The sequence below is a fragment of the Sphaeramia orbicularis genome, chromosome 1 (assembly GCF_902148855.1).
Source record: "Sphaeramia orbicularis chromosome 1, fSphaOr1.1, whole genome shotgun sequence".
NCBI classification, from domain to species: domain Eukaryota; kingdom Metazoa; phylum Chordata; class Actinopteri; order Kurtiformes; family Apogonidae; genus Sphaeramia; species Sphaeramia orbicularis.
Window position 1 is genome coordinate 32919289 of NC_043957.1, and position 16796 is coordinate 32936084.

Here is a 16796-nt window from a genome sequence, read left to right on the forward strand (position 1 = left end):
AAGTTAGCGATGGCAGGGGGACATAGTAAGTACAGCAACATACCTTACTGCGTAAGGCCAGAGGGGGTGACACAGAAATTTGCCATTGACATAACATGTATAAAATGCATATAGATAGATAGATAGATAGATAGATAGATAGATAGATAGATAGATAGATAGATAGATAGATAGATAGATAGATAGATAGATAGATAGATAGATAGATAGATAGATAGATAGATAGATAGATAGATAGATAGATAGATATGTGTGTAGAATATATATTGTTAACTGAACTAGAACTTTAAAGATTTCAATTTTATTTTCAAAAAAGGGTCATGGTTACAATCATGCAAACAAGTATTTACAGTAAATTTACAAAAATCATAATCCAAAGTACTCAAGAAATTACACTGCTTATGGTCAATCTCCTCAACAGATTGTAAAATCCATTTTCTTTTTTTAAGATTGTCTCCTTGGGCATTCGCAAATGTCTTTGCAAATAACATCTGTCATCTTTTCCATTCAGATTGTGTAGTTTTATTTGTGATGTAGTAAAACACAAGGAACAGCTTGGGTATCCTCCATCCTGGGCATATTGTGTCGCACAAACAATGACGCGTGCTTGTCGGTCACTGTTTCTAGCGTCATGGTGCTTTTTGGGCCTCTAGCTTCTTCTTCTTACTGCCACCTACTGGACTGGAGGTGTAGGGCAGTTTCTTTTACCACTCCCACATACATCATCAGCCTGATTTGAATAGATTACCCGGAACTTTGGGGTGCGGTGGGAATGCAAAGGACACAATTTACCACAAATTATTTTACCCAGGTAAAGAAGTTGACTGGTAATAAAAGTTCCTGGTATTTTGGCGGAAAAGGGCCTAAAGAGACAATTTTGGAGTTGTCATTATTTATAGGTTATTATGCTATTACTTTACCAGCCATACCCACTGGAAATCAAAGTGGGATGTATATGGACCCCTAAACTAAAATACATTTGTCACCAATACATCAAATCATTCCATTATTTTAACTAACTGTCAGTGTTATCATTAATGGATTAGATTATTATGTGCCAGGTAAAATGATATTTGATGAACCTGCAGAAAATCGTGGCTATATACTCTGCAGTTTCAGTTGAGCTCAACACAACCATTTGGCATTTTGACAACAGGAAACAGTATTTGGGATTGCATTGAAGCTCACTGCCTTAATGGAATCACAACACTTAGCATAAAGCACTTAAGGCACAGGTGTCAAACATGCGGCCCAGGGGCCAAAACCGGCCGCCAAATTGTTCCAATCCAGCCCACGGGATGAATTTGTAAAGTGCAAGTTAGAGCATCAAACTCAAAAATAATATCATAAAAACCTATACATAATGACAACAACAATTTTTCTTCTTTCTCTTTAGTGTAAAAAACATTAAATTATGAAAATGTTTACATTAACAAACTATCCTTTAACAATAAAATGTGAATAACCTGAACAAATATGAACAAATTGAAATGTCTAAAGAAACTTAAGTGCAATTTTAACAATATTCTGCCTGTTACTAATTTTTTGTGCCTTTGTAGATCTGATCTGTAATGCATATGTATAAATGATAAGTTGAAACACAATATTGATAAAATTATACTTATATTTCTTAACAAATTTCTTTTTTTTCAGGTTATTCACATCCTTTTTGTTTGGATAGTTTGCAGATGCAAATATTGGCATAACTGAATGTCATTTTTTGCACTAAAACCAGTGGTGGCACCAAGGGGGGTCATGGGGGGGCCCCCCCAGTCACAACCTTTGCTTCCCCAGTTGCCCCCCCACCCAGATTTGGGCAAATCTTTGGGAAAATTCAGGCAACGAAGAAATATGAAAAATCCGTCAATGAAAGCGCACATAAACACATTTTGATCCACTTATAATACAACCAGGCAGACATGCAGAGGTTGTTTCTTATGAATAATATAGTTATAGCTTCATAATGATATGTGTGCCTTCAGTTCTGGAATGGATTAATACCTCCGCTTGTATTGCATTCATCTTTCCTCTACATAAGAAATGTAAAGCAAAGAATTAGCACGAGTAGCATAAGGACTAGTTTTTTGTGTTTTGAACCCACCTATTAATTACTGATAGTTTTGTTAACTGTGCAGGTCTGTTTTATCACTCAGTTTAAATTTCTGCTAGATGATTATACCAGTAGGAATGAAAGTGTACCTAAGCCTACAGATGTTGTCAGTGATTATATACATGTGCATGTAGCGGAAGCCATTGTATACACACGTTTTGTTTGATTAGTTGGTTAGGCTATTAGTTTTATTTTGTTTTCAGCATTTATTAACTAGCATACATTGGCATTGCTGTTTGTTTGCTGCATGTTTTTCTGATGTGTTTAGAGAAATATGTGAAAGTAGATTGTACCTGTTAAATAATCATAACAGAAAGTCTGAGTTGTTCATGCTGTAGTTTTTAACTAATACTTTGAATACATTAAGTATTACCTGATTTTACCTAAAATTGCCCTCTATATAAAGTGTAACGGATAGGCTCTACATTATAGATAGATAGATAGATAGATAGATAGATAGATAGATAGATAGATAGATAGATAGATAGATAGATAGATAGATAGATAGCAGCCGCTAAAGCGCAAAGCGTCAATTTCGCACTATGCGCAAATTTTTTTTGTCTGCCCCCCCAACATTTTCTTTGCCCTCCAGTTGCCCCCCCACCCCGACTTTTAAAATCCTGGTGCCGCCACTGACTAAAACAATTTGGAGTTGTCATTATTTATTGACTATCATGCTATTATTTGACTGGTCCGGTCCACTTCAGATCAAATTTAGTTGAATGTGTGAATGTGGCCCCTGAACTGGAATGAGTTTGACCCCCCTGACTAAAGGTTAAGGCTGTGTTTTATTCTGGTTGTGGTTTTCATCCTGTTCTGCACACCACAGTTATAAAAAACAGAATGTAATACTATAATTATAATGCATTAAAAGAAAAGAGACAGCTGCCTGAATGATTTTCTCGGCTTCGTGATGATTAGTATGTTTGGTTCTGGTCATTTCTTCAGTTTCACTGTAAAAGTTGTGAAGGTGCTGATCTGTTGACATGAGCCCAGTCTGTTCTTGGGTGGTTTTAGTATGAGCATCTCCCTCCCATCCTCCCTCCCATCCTCCCTCCCTCCGCATACTCTCGCCTCGTCCTGCAGGAACAGACTCTCCCTCCGCCGCTGCAGCCTGACTCTGACACAACACACCGGTATGTGTGCGCACTGAGAGCCACACACACACGCACGCACACACACACGCACACACACATACACGCACACACACATAGACCACGCACAGGCGCACAGGCACCATCCATCCATCCTTCCAGACGCACAACTTGTGTTTCCCCCCTCTCTCTCCGCGGTGAATGACGAGAAGAAGGCGCGTGGTTATCACACTGCGACGAGGCTTTTTGGAGGAATAGAGACTTGGAGAATAATCCAAAACAAGGTAAATCCAGGATCAACCAAAGGCAAAGATAAGTGTCGCTGGTGGTGATGGTGTCGGTGCGGGGCTTTTTACTGTACGGGACAGGATGAAGCTGAGATGCTCTGTGCGCTTGTGTTCAAAGCTGCAGATATCTCCATACAATTTCACTCTCAGCTTTCTGTGTGTGTGATATAGCCCAGTGGATGAACTAAAAAGCGCCTTGTGCATAGAGTGGGTGAAGAAATGCATTTCACAGGGAGTACTGTACACCGGGTACTGTAAATGAAATACTGCGCCGCACCACGGGAAACGAGAGGTAATAGTGTAAGGGTTCATGTGAGGGAAAAATGATGCTGCCTCTGCTGCTGCTGCTGCTACTGCTGCAGAAGATGATGATGAAGAAGAATGGAAACCTGGAAATGTTATAAAGACACTGCTGTAGATTCAACTTTGGATGAATGCAAATTCTTCGAGAACGCAGCGCTATAAAAATGAGTGCAGCAAGTTTTCATGCAGCTCCTACTGCAATGGTGGAGGACAGGATGCTGCAACACTGCCGCTGTAAATAGTATGACTGTCTTGAAAAGCCTTTATTTTTATTTATCAGAATTAGAAACAACCACAAATTCCACAAGAATCTTAGTTTTAAAAAATAAATAAATAAATAATAATAATATATCAATTACTTTAGTGTCACTGAAATTTCAATTTAAGGTTAAATAAGGACTTCAGAGTCACTTCAAATCCTATGAAATACAGTAGGATTAATATATTGTTGCTAAAAGGCACAATACAAGTTTACAAATGAGATCCAAACAGAGTTCTGTAAGACATTTTGTCACTTTTTGTCATGTCACGTTTTTCTTTTTCTTCTCTGAGAGCCCCTTTGCTGCCTCACCTGCTCTACTTTAACCAGTCTTTATCCGTTCTTTTTTTCTTGGAGTTATTTTCTGGAGGATATATCAGTGGCAGCCGGGCACCGTCAGCAGAAACTCTTGCAAGATGGAGTGTGGTTGTAAATCAAGGGCGCAGGTGCCTCACCACAACTCAGGACACAGTGTATTTAGTGCAGGGTTAAAGCCATTTTAACCCAGTTTAAGCATCACATATGAAGACTGTTTTAAAAGGCACACTGTGTAGAATTTAAAGTCATCTAATGTACCGAGTGTTTTTTTTTGTTTTTTTTTGTAGAGGTGGTCGAGGGTCTGTAGATAGAGGTCATTCATCCACATCGGGCCTCATCATTACCGTCATCCTCCCCCCATACATGAAAATTACTGATGTGACACGGTATGTGCTAACACTGGTAATCATGCAGTCATAGCTGGTGTTTTCTGTCCCCTGGCTGTAGGTCTGCCCCTGATAACGTGACCACTGAAGGAAGACAACACAGAACTGCTTCATCATGAATTTTGTAATGAAAGCTGCACTGGGAGGTGAGTAGTCTGCGGGACTAGAGGTTGATTTAACAGCACTGCAGTGTAAAGGATTTAAAAGGATGCTCGGCAGCAGCTGTAGTACAGTACTAGTACTGGCCCTGTAGTTATGGGGACATTGGCTGAGATAATCCATCCTGCACCAAACTGCTGACTTCAACATAAGCGATGGATTGTGTTTGTCTTTCTGTCTCTGAACATGTAAGGGCAGGGCAGAGTCCTTGACAATATCACGCTTCTGCAGACTGATATGATAGGTGTTATGGGAGCATATGGATCAGGGTGCATACTAAGGTGTCTAGTGATTCTCTAAAAGTGTCAGGTTAGGACTGCGGCAGCTCAATGAGGACTGTGGCAGAAGTAGCAGCAGGTCTGGTCATGTCCTAATAACACACTTGGCATATGAACACCTCCAAAATGTCATAATTTTAGGTTAGCTGCTTGATTTTTAAGGTTGATTTTGTTCCCCCATGTTGAAACATCATAATTTTGCAAACCACACATGCTCTTAAAACTGTTTTTTTGAGGTTTTCCTGTGGCATTAACCCTATAACGCCAAACATATCATATTGGATACATGAGTTTTGAAGCCCTCTACATGATCAGTGTGATATTTTTTTTCTTGAGAAACCTGATGTATACAATTAGATACATGCAATACACAGATAATCCACCAGGCGGGAGGAATTTGTTCACCAGGGGCCTTTCCAGTGCCACTACAAGACTGTCAGGAGGCAGAACTTTGCCAATTTGGAAAAGGAATTACCAATTTGTTAAACATGTTTGTCTTATATTATGTTTTTGTTTGTTCAAAAAAATAATAATATTTGAGCATTGAGACCCGATGTATCAAATATGATACAAAATTGAAACTCATACATGGGTTAGGGGAACATGGAAAGTGATATTTGAAAAAAAAAAGTTTTTTGGTTGTTAAGAAGGATCAATAAAGGCTCCGGTTTCAAAGAACTGGAATTTTCTGTCAATGATTTAATGGTTCAGGCTTTACAGGGTTAATGACAAAGCAGACTGCGCTATTCAAGCCAACTGTTGGTTCCTTTTGAGGCACGAGAGATTGCAAAGGACTATTTCGCCAAGAACGATCACTAACATTTTTTTCCATGAGACTTTTTAGCCTTTAAAGCCTTCAGGTATTATCCTTTAGAACATTATCTTAGCTATTATTTGCCCCCTAATTAGTCCTTATAATAGCAGTGTAATTTATCCTCCTTGTGAGCTGTAGCTTCAAGGGGGAATGTCAGGAAACTGGCACCACTATCTCCACAAGCTTTGTTAAGTTACATGCAGCAAATGTTCACGCACCGGTCAGTGGTGCATGATGCTGAGCTGTTGTTGTCCTGGATACAGAAGTGTTGAGTGGCCGTTACAGTTGTGCAGTAGTGGCCCTGTTCCTCATTGGGATGCAGAGGATGCCAGCATTGCCTCGCCCTGCATAGCTGCTGTGCCTCGTGCCTGCGCTATGAATTCTTAAATCAACTCCACTGCATTAGATGCCGGCTTTACTCTGCACAAGTCGGGCTGCACTCCGCCTGCGGACTTTGGGAATAGATTTGAGAGTGTGGGTGTTTGCCTGTGTGTGTGTGTGTGTGTGTGTGTGTGTGTATGTTTGTGTGCGGTTCCTGAGCTGCAGGGATGTTTTATAGATACTGTATAGGACAAAGAGTTGTGTGAGTGTAGATGTGTGCTGCGTCTAGAGGCAAGATTAATTATGGAGGGTGCAGAGGCCTACTTTGGGGTATAGGACTTGGCATTTGTGAAGGATAGGTAAGAAAGAGCCAGGAGGTAGGAAAGAGAGGGTTTGGTTTAATGATGCAGTGGTCCTGGCTGTCTTTGGTTCTGGTCCATGTTCACTGACGGGAACATGGTGACCTCCTTCCACAGAAATGTCCCTGAAAATGCTGACAGTGCACAATATCATGAAAGGACCCTGTTGGGAAATGAAAACAGATAATTAAAAAAAAACAACCAGCCAGATAATCAATCAGCCAAGCCATCAATCTAATGGCCAATAGGCTTAAATCAATAAACCTTTTTTGATTAGGCTGCATTATTTGGCATCTGTCTAACATGACTCCTGGTCAGTATTTCTCCTTCCCCACATTCCCTGTGTGAATTTACTGTTTATTACTGATCACACATTACTTTTAATGAACAGAACTACCACAATGAATACTTTAAAAGATATTTTAAATTGATCTTTCCAACAACCTAAATAAAAAAGACACTATCACCTATATACAGGGTGTCCCATAAGTCTCCATATATAGGAGACATAATACATATGGTTCTAACATGTATTTCTTTATATTTCTTCTTTATAGTTCTTCAGCAGTGGAAGACACGCATTGAAATGTGTTCCCGACAAAATGGCAGTCATATAGAGCATATTTTATAAATAAAAATGGTTTATGTCAAGAAACGTTTATTTTTCCTATGTATGGAGACTTATGGGACACCCTGTAGACTCAGAGGAAATGTGTTGTAATTTTAACTTTCTTTTTGAGCAATTATCAAATGTGGAATGCAAGTCAGATTTTTGATTGTTTTGTTACATTAATGCTGGGTTTTTTTTGGCTGTGACTCTACAGTAACCAGATATGGGATTTCACAGCCTGTTGTTAATTTGCTATTTTTCGTCCTGTGATTGTTTTTAGCTGTATGGTTACGGTATGTTTTGCTGAGTATGTTAGGCAATTGAGTCTGTGGATAAGAGCTTTTGTGAAGGAAAGGATGCTGCCAGTGCATTAACTAATCCTCCAAGGCTTCTTTGGTTACAGATACTTGGAGGAAAACAGAAAGATGTTTAACGGTGATGATTCAGCAGGACTCAGACTCCAGAGCCGTGAATCTGCAGAGCTTTGATGTCTGTTAAATGCACTTTTCTGCAGTAGCCATGTGAGCTCCATAGTCCTGTTGCAAAGTCACATGGGAGCAAGTGCTGTTGTGTTGTCATGACAACTGAACCAAGTATATTTCAAGTAGTTGACTAGTATTTAACAACAGCAAATGGTCTAAAGCTGTTATGTTTTAATTCAAAGTATTGTGAAATGCTGGAATATACAAAAGCACAGACTTATGTCAATAAGTGTAATAATCCTTTTCAGGTAATAGTCTGATGTGTAAGATTTAGGGAGACTCACAAAGGCCTAGTTGTAGAAATGGCATATATTTTCATCTGTGTTTAATCATGTGAAAAGTGTGTTTTTGTTACCTTAGAATGAGACAGTTATATCCACAGAGAAAGTGAATCCGCCATGGTCTGCCACCATGTTTATACAGTAGTTCAGAACGGAATTCTATTTCTTTTTGCATTGCTTGCAGTGATTTACTATTGCCTACTTCTTCTGAGTTTGCATCAGAGTCCTCTGAACCAGAATGGACAAAACACACTGACTCTAGCATGAGCCTGTTTTAAAAAACATAGCCACTGCAGCAAATGTGGGAGTGTATCTGCAATGCCACAGCTAAATATCACTAAATATCAAGTTTTGAACCTTTAATTACAAATCCATTTTTCCCTCTATTTCCTATTTGTAAGACTTTTTGGCATAAAAAACACATATGCACAAAAATATGGCTCATTAGGTTCCACATAAGCAAAGACAATATGCACATATTGTTGTGATATCCATGTGTGGTAATAGCTGAATTCCTATAAGAAATGTCACAACTTAGAAATGTCTCACAGTTTAAAATGGCTGGAACTGAATAGAATAGAATAGAATAGAACAGAATAGAATAGAATAGAATAGAATAGAATAGAATAGAATCTACACTTTATGAAGGCCTTCTTAAATATCCTCAAAGTGGCCTATTTTAGTCCTTGCATGCGTCCACTCTACTGTCCATCCATGCATGCTTAGTGCATACAGCAGCAGCTTCTGCTTAAGAAGACGCGCAAGAGAATATGAACATGGCAGCCATGAATTTGTGTGCATGAATTTTGTGTCCATCAGCATTTCAGTGTTTTCTTCTTTGGGGAAAATGAACTACTGCTCCCTGTTAGACTCAACCTCATGTTCAATTGGGAAATCCACAATCTATCCACCTGACCACCACCAGTCAACCATTATGATTAGGTCCTATATTACCTACATAGCTGAATGGCCAAGTGGTGTTTTGCTACATATTCCAATGAACTACAGTTCCTGTGTAAAAAACAGAGCTAGAGGAGACCTACCTATGACATTTGGAGGAGGTTAAACATCTTCAGCCTCACCTTCCATCTGAAAGCGTCTGTATCTCATTTCAAGAGACTTGGCAACCCGGCGAAAATCATCCAACCACATAAAGACAAGAAACCTAACAATTCTGATATATTTCCTACAAGCACCAAAAATTGTGACCTGAGTTAATTCTTTAATCCTTCATTGACAGTGCATATCACCAGCCTGCTAAAAGTTTTAGAATCCACATACATCTACAGTATTTGGCAAGGCCAAAATGTGAATATATTTACCTAGAAATGAACTGAAAACAGTTAAAAACAACTTCAATAAATGTTGACACGAACTCCAGGACATTGTAAGAGTATTACATCATAGTCATTTTAACAACCTTTTGTTTTTTTTGTTTTTTATTTCAGAGACATTTTTTGGCAGAATTAACTTGTTTAAACAGCTCCTCTTGCAGTATTTATTATAAGAAGGGCTATAGACCAGCCAACACTGGTATACAGCATTTAAACCAAAAGAATATAAGAATATAAAGTGGAGTTTGTTTCACAATATGGAAATTTTCCTGATGTAGCATCTTATTGTAATTAATGGTGCACCTCAGCATCTTCATTTACAATCCAAATTTCAGCTTGATGCAACGCAGTATCTCACTAATGAGTTTTCTTTTTTTATTGTAATAAAGCCTGTCCACCCAACAAATGTATCCAATAACCCAATTAAATATCTAATTAACAGTTTTAACTATTAAATGAAGTGCCTTTGAAATGCATAGTACCATAGTACCAAATTATAGTTCTGTAGGTGGAGTTACGAATTATTTGTCTACAATTAGGGATTATTAAAAGAATGAGCACTGATTTGTTTAAAGGAACCGTGTATCCAAGTCTAAGATACATGTTGTGTTCCTGACCTTAAATTCAGGGACCACTGCGCTTCACTTCGACAACTGATTGCTTTTGCCCCTGAGTGCTTCAATGCTGACTCAGCACTTCCCATCCCCTAAAAGTTGAAGTTAGTTTGACAGAAAATGGCACTGTTAAGTAATGAGGACTATAGTCTCAAGGTATGGAGCTCAATCAAACACACAGGCCTCAGGCGGCAGTCAGACCTTGATGATATCAGCAGAAAAAAACAGCAGTTTCACCAATACATCAATGGTGGAGTTTAACAACCAAATTAATAAGCATTTATATTAGGTTTCACTTACAGATGAGTTGAAAACAATGTCTTTACTACAGAAACATAGTTTCTAGCAAACATTAACTCTACTTTAATGCAACAATTTAAGATAAGACTCATTTTAAGATAAGATTTTTTTGTCAAGAAGAGTGCAGCTTTGGATTGATGAGGCCTTAAAGTAGAAAATGACACTACAGCACAGGAGGCAATGCACTAAGCAAGTTTAAAGGAAATCATGCCCTAATGCTGATGAATATGTGTATTATCAGTATGTTCAGTGTATTTGGCAAAAATCTTGTGACACTTGTGTGTCTGTTAGTGCTGCAACAATGAATTGATAAAATCGATCCAAATCGATTCTTAAAAGAGTTGGCAATGAATTCGGCAATCGATTCGTTTGTTCTTGAGCATGTTATTATTGAGGCATATCCGCACGCTGTGTAGTGTAACAGAGGAAAACACAGAGCAGCATGGCTGAAGATTCGGATGCCGGACCAGATCATTAAAGCTAGGTTTACATTATGTTTGCGGTGGCCACGGCAGTCCGTTTGACCAAACCCTAGTGCGCCATTTATCCAACATAACTTGAATATGGAGGAAAAAAATGGCCAAAATCCAACAGCACACTGTTTCAGGCAAACGGGGCTACCGAGGCCACCACAAACATAATGTAAACCTAGCTTAAGATAGCCTTTGTGTTGTGATTAATTTAGCCTGCTAGCTAGTTAGACACTATCGTCGTAATTATAAGATTTTTATCCATGTCTGTTTATCAGGCCATCAGACTAACATTACCTAAAGTTGACTGGATGTAATACATACAACGGTGGTTTGATAGCCTATAACCAGAGCTGGGTGAAGACTATATCTTGCTAGTCTCTAGCCGTACAAGTCTAGGTAGCGGGCTAGTGGTCACTAACTCTACCTGAAGCCATTTGGGGAATGTAATCATTAGTGACTTGTCTGCAGCCTGTACTGGTTTGGGTAAAATATCGATCTTTGAGAATTGAGTCATTTGTGTTTATCTGATGAATCGATTAGTTATTAAAATAATCTACAGATCAATCGATTATTAAAATTATCGTTAGTTGCAGCCCTAGTGTCTGTGTTCCCCTGTGAACTTTTTCCGTATCCTTATCGGCAGTTTAAGGAGTGAGGATGTAGAAAACTCCTTTTAATCAAATGCATTATTTGGCCTAGATAAATAAAACTGGCTTGATTTGATCAGAATAAACAGGGGAGACAGTTATTGTTTTCAGTAGCAAAATGAAGCTGCACAGTGACTGACTCATTTTCATCTTGAGGTTTAAAATGTATGTTGTATCTGTAATATATAATTTTGTGGCTTGTTGCTTGCTGCAGATAATGTTTGACATTGAGTGGTTAGTCCCAACTAAAGCTTTGTGACAGACTCAGAGGAAAAACAAAACACGTTTAATTTTTAATCCTTTCAGAGCCTACACTGACATAAGTTTTTCCTTCTGCCAAACGGTGCAACAACGCCAGGCTTGTTGAGGGCCTTTTCTGATAAGTTGTTTTAGGACAAGACCACTAGAGATGACAACATGCAACAAGACTTTTCTTATAACCGCTCATTATACATTTAGCAGACTGGTTAATGTAACTTCATTTTAATTGTCATCATAACAGATTTCCCAAAAAATAAAACCACATGTTTCTACCTTTACTTTACCTTAATGTATCTGAACGTAATAACATACAGTCTAGTGTGATAAGTACTTTCATTTTACCCCCGGATGCCATTTTCAGTGGTCAAGTGTGGCAAAGCTGAGTAATTTAAAGATGGAATAAAAACAGAAGACACCTTGAGATGTTGCTCTCTCGCCTCATCTCCTTAAAGCACAGATAATCACATTTAGTATCACTCTAATATGATTGGCTGAGGGTATCAGGGCTTCATCACTTGTTTGGTCCATAGGGTTACACACATGCTCAAACCATTTTCTTCTTGTGTGTTTCTGTCACAAATCAAATCCACTTCATCAAATTGACCTTGAGTTCCTCCTAGAGTGCAAAGAGTGTGTATAGACATAAATGTTTGACAGTATGTTCAGATTCTATAAATAATGCAACAGCTATCTTCGCTGTGAACAGATAGAGAGGATGAAGAGAGAGAGAAAGAGAGAGAGAGAGAGAGAGAGAGAAAGAGAGAGAGAGAGACTGGAAACCAGAGCTATTTTGATAAGAAGCTACTGTAGGTTTCTATGATTTGCTTGTCTGTACTTGCACAAAGAAATACCTGATATAGACTAATTCAAGGGTGATACTTCTTATAATTTTTAATGAATGCATCAAATCCAAGTTATATAGATAGAAATAATTGCAACTAGGGTTGGGAGATGTGTGCAAAAGATCATATGAGGATCTTTTGAGTCACAAGCAACAGTGATACACATTTTCTTACCTGTTATACAATACAGTTTATTGTCCGCTTCCAACATAGCATATGCTGCAACCAATAATACACAAATTAAAACACAGTCTGATAGGGCTGGGAGTCTACTTCACGATACAATATGTGATTCACGGCTCACAATCATCCACAGCTAACAGACCAATTGCAATTCTTGTCATTCTTCTTCAGCTGCAACAAACCAATACATTAATAAACTCTGCAAGTTTATATGGACTAAGCTTTTCGGTGCCATAAAGTGAAATAAAGTCATTAGCCTAGGAACCTGTTCTAGCAACAGTCATGCTATAAACCAACAAATTACACCAACCTATGAATAGGATAGTGTAATGCTCTCTGTAAAATGCTGCAATTACACCAATAAATGTGGTATTTAAAATAAATGTTTAGCGACTGTTAGCATAAAAGAAAAGACAGTGCTGTGATTTTTTTTTTAATGACATGATCTGTATGATTCATCCTCATGAGAACTAAGTGGCTTAGAAAATGGATGGATGGGTGGGTGGGTGGATGGATGGATGGATGGATGGATGGATGGACGGACGGATGGATCTGTATGATCGTCCTGAAAAGAAGATATGACAAATTATGATTAATCACAGTCTAAGATCTGGAGATCACTCACCCCAAATTACAGTTACTAGTCGCTTTTCCATCGGACATCTGCACAAAACTTTACCGATATTTACTAAATGTTGAAAAAACCAGAAGTGCGTAATGTCGGTTTTTCCATTACATCACAAATGCGATGATTTGTTTATTTGTTATCACAAGATGACATGAGAAGTCATTCCATAAACATGGTGACAAATGTAAATATGGTGTTGATTTACAGATACAATCATTATTATTATATATTAGCCCTCTATCTCGTACTAAATTAAAAAATGATTGGGTTTCCTGGTGTGTCCACACATACCGCGACATGTTTCTTCTTCTTTGCTTGTTGTAACGTACATCAACATCCATTTTTTGAATTCACCTGACTAGCTGCGAAAAAGGTTTTTCCATTGCAGTTTTTCATGATATTCCATTTGCATTATGCCTAAAAAACCACCTCTAGCTGGCGCAAAACACTTTTAATCAAAAAATGAGACTTTTGGCGAAATTGTCGTTTTTCCATTAGGTAAATTTTTATGTGCAAGTTATATTTGCGCAATTTTAAGGACAATGGAAAAGTGACTACTGATGTCTTTCTCTGCTCATTTTAAAGAAAGGAAAGCCATTTATTTGCCCTGAACTCTGGGACAAGAAATACCACACAGGACAGAACAGACATAAATAATTAAAATATGCACGGTACCATTAACAGTTAAGTACCTCAAGCAGTGTAAAGTGAAATAATGTGGAACTAATGATTGAAAATGACAGTTATGTGAGTTTCATTCAGCTGTTTATACGGGTGAATGGGGATTTTCACAATTATGGAAAGTAACTGTGATTAGCTTAAAAACTGTGTGATGAGGTGGTGATGTTAATTGTGAAAGGCACCTGAACAAAATTAAATGGTTTAAACAACAGACAGAAAAATATAGCCTTTCAGTTGATAACATCCCAGATAAAACTAGTGATACCGACATGTTCACCATGCTGCTGGTGAATCTGCAAAAAAAAAAAAGACACAACTAGGAAGCAGCAGTCAGGATATAATACTCTTCATTACTGCCAACGTCTTGTCACTACTAGCAGTTTAGTCTAAAAAAATAAAACCAAATAAGAGTAAGACAGCTGGCACTTGGAAAGCAGTACTGTATACCTCATGAAGCTCTGACAAGCGTTGGCGACAGCTGGACTGACAACTGTTATATTTGCTCCATAATTCATATTAGACTGATAGGAGTGCCTGAGACACAGCGGCTCTTCACGTCCACCTTTACAGAAGCTCTTTCCTCGGAGTGCTCTGTGGACAGTTGAGACACACTGTAACTTACTGCTGAAGTGGCAGCAATACTTGACACATCAGTAAAGTCCTGGGCTTCAATAACAAGAAACAGTGTGACTGGTTTGATGACAGTGTCACGGATATCGCTGCTAAAAAAGCCATCTGTACAGCACGCTCTGTCAAAAATCAGGCATTTATACCTGAGGTTCATGGCCACATGTCAGCAGATATAATGTGGTGAGTCATGACATTTGGAGCTAGACTGCCAACACAGACCTACAGAAAAGAGGCTCAATATTCTTATATACGCAGTTTATCTTACATTAAGTAACAACAATCTGCTAAAGTAGTAATTTACTTGATTGGAACTACAATAAGGCTTATATTGGGGCATTGCGCAGGTGGTATCATGTGTATTCCTTAAAGAAACCAGATTGTCACTGCTTAAATCTAGCTTATTAACCCTTTCATACATAGTGGTCACTACAGTGGACAGCTATCGTTTAGTTATTTTAGTTCCATATCAGCCAACACAGTGGAAGCTTATGCATCATCTCATACACTGCAATTCATCCCATTACTGTAACTTTGCTGTTCTTGATAAACCTGATCTGCACTAACATGTTTGAGTGTTAATCAGGCGGTTGTTATTGTTGTTAGACTGTCATTAACATTATTATTATTATTTTTTTTTTTGCATATAATCTCCATAAAGTGAGTATGTTAAAATGTGACAAAACATCAGATTAACAACATTTAAGAAATTATTTCATGGTTTTCACACAGTGTATCAGTAAATACATGTTTCTTTGCTTCAAAAATTAATGTCTGTAATATCTTAAGACGTAGTTTTTAAAAAAAAATATTTTCTCTAAAGCAGGGGTGTCAAAATCATTTTAGTTTAGGGGCCACGTACACACATTTTGATCTCCAGCGGGCCGGACTGGAAAACTAAAAGCACATTAATCTACAAGTAATCACAACTCCAAGATTTTCTTTTTGTTTTAGTGCAAAAAGTAAAATTACACTATGAAAATGTTTACGAATTATGCTGTCACAAAAAATGTGAATAACTTGAACAACTACAATCAAGCTGAAATTTCTTAAGAAAATAAGTGCAATTTTAACTAGGGCTGCATGATATTGGAAAAAACTGACATTGCGATTTTTTTAACCCTGAGATATATATTGCAGTATCAAAAAATACTCAGGAGGATATAATAGCTGTGTGGTGCCGACGTAAATGGTCAAACAAATTAGTTGGGTTTCGTCTCATTATGGCAACACAGAACATGTGTTTCAGTATCATCCTTCTTGTAGCCGAAATAATTCCAAATCACTGACGTTGCTTTTCTTTTTGGCACCAAGTTTTTGTTTTTGGTGATTTTCTCTTGTTCATTGCTCATTTTTTTAATGGTGTTTCCAGCAACTCACTCCATATGCAGAGGTGTGCTCTGCTTTGGCAAACTGATTAAGAAGGATTATGATTGGTGGATCACTGTGTGCAGTGTGTGTCAGGTACCCAGGATGAAATTAGATGACAACATGTTGAGTTCATTTACCTCCTACAATGCAGGACCTGCGATGTGACTATTGCGCACATGTATATCGTGATGTCAGTGCTCAAATGATATATTGTGCAGCTCTAATTTTAGTAATGTTATGCCTCAGTTTTTCATTTACATGTGCATTACAATTTACAGATCTCAGTGGATCTACAAAGGAATAAAACATTTAGTAACAAGCATCTGGAATGGAAAAATATAGTATTTAACTTTATGATCAAAACAACTTGTCAAGATTCAGTGACATCCTTGACTGTTAATGTTTTGGATGTAATTTTTGGAATTGGCCCATGGGCTGTATGTTTGAGACCCCTGCTCTGAAGTAAGATACTTTTCTAGAGAACAACATGCATGATAAGATGAAAATATGGACTTTTTATTTATTTATTTATTTATTTTTAGAAACGATACTTCTTTATTCTCTTGAAATTCCTTTGTTGCAGTGCAGCACTTTGACAAACCACTGCCACATACACATAGAAAACAACACAAAAATTAATGTTGGGATACAAATTAAAGAAGGAAAAATATAAATAAGGACAAAATAAATAACTAAATCGTATGGAAAATGAAATGTTAACGTAAATAACTAAAGGTTAGAGATGACAATACAAATAACCATTTTTGTCACATT

General features: G+C 37.8%; 1 protein-coding gene across 1 annotated transcript in view; it reads left to right on the forward strand.

Annotated features, from left to right (window-relative positions):
* Positions 1 to 3225: 3225 nt before the first annotated feature.
* cplx2a (complexin 2a) overlaps positions 3226 to 16796 on the forward strand; it is a 38464-nt gene continuing 24893 nt past the window's right edge. The window contains exons 1-2 of the mRNA XM_030144111.1: positions 3226 to 3488; positions 4819 to 4903. Coding sequence (XP_029999971.1) covers positions 4873 to 4903 — 31 coding nt within the window. The 5' untranslated portion in view covers positions 3226 to 3488; positions 4819 to 4872. The remainder of the gene's footprint in view (positions 3489 to 4818; positions 4904 to 16796) is intronic.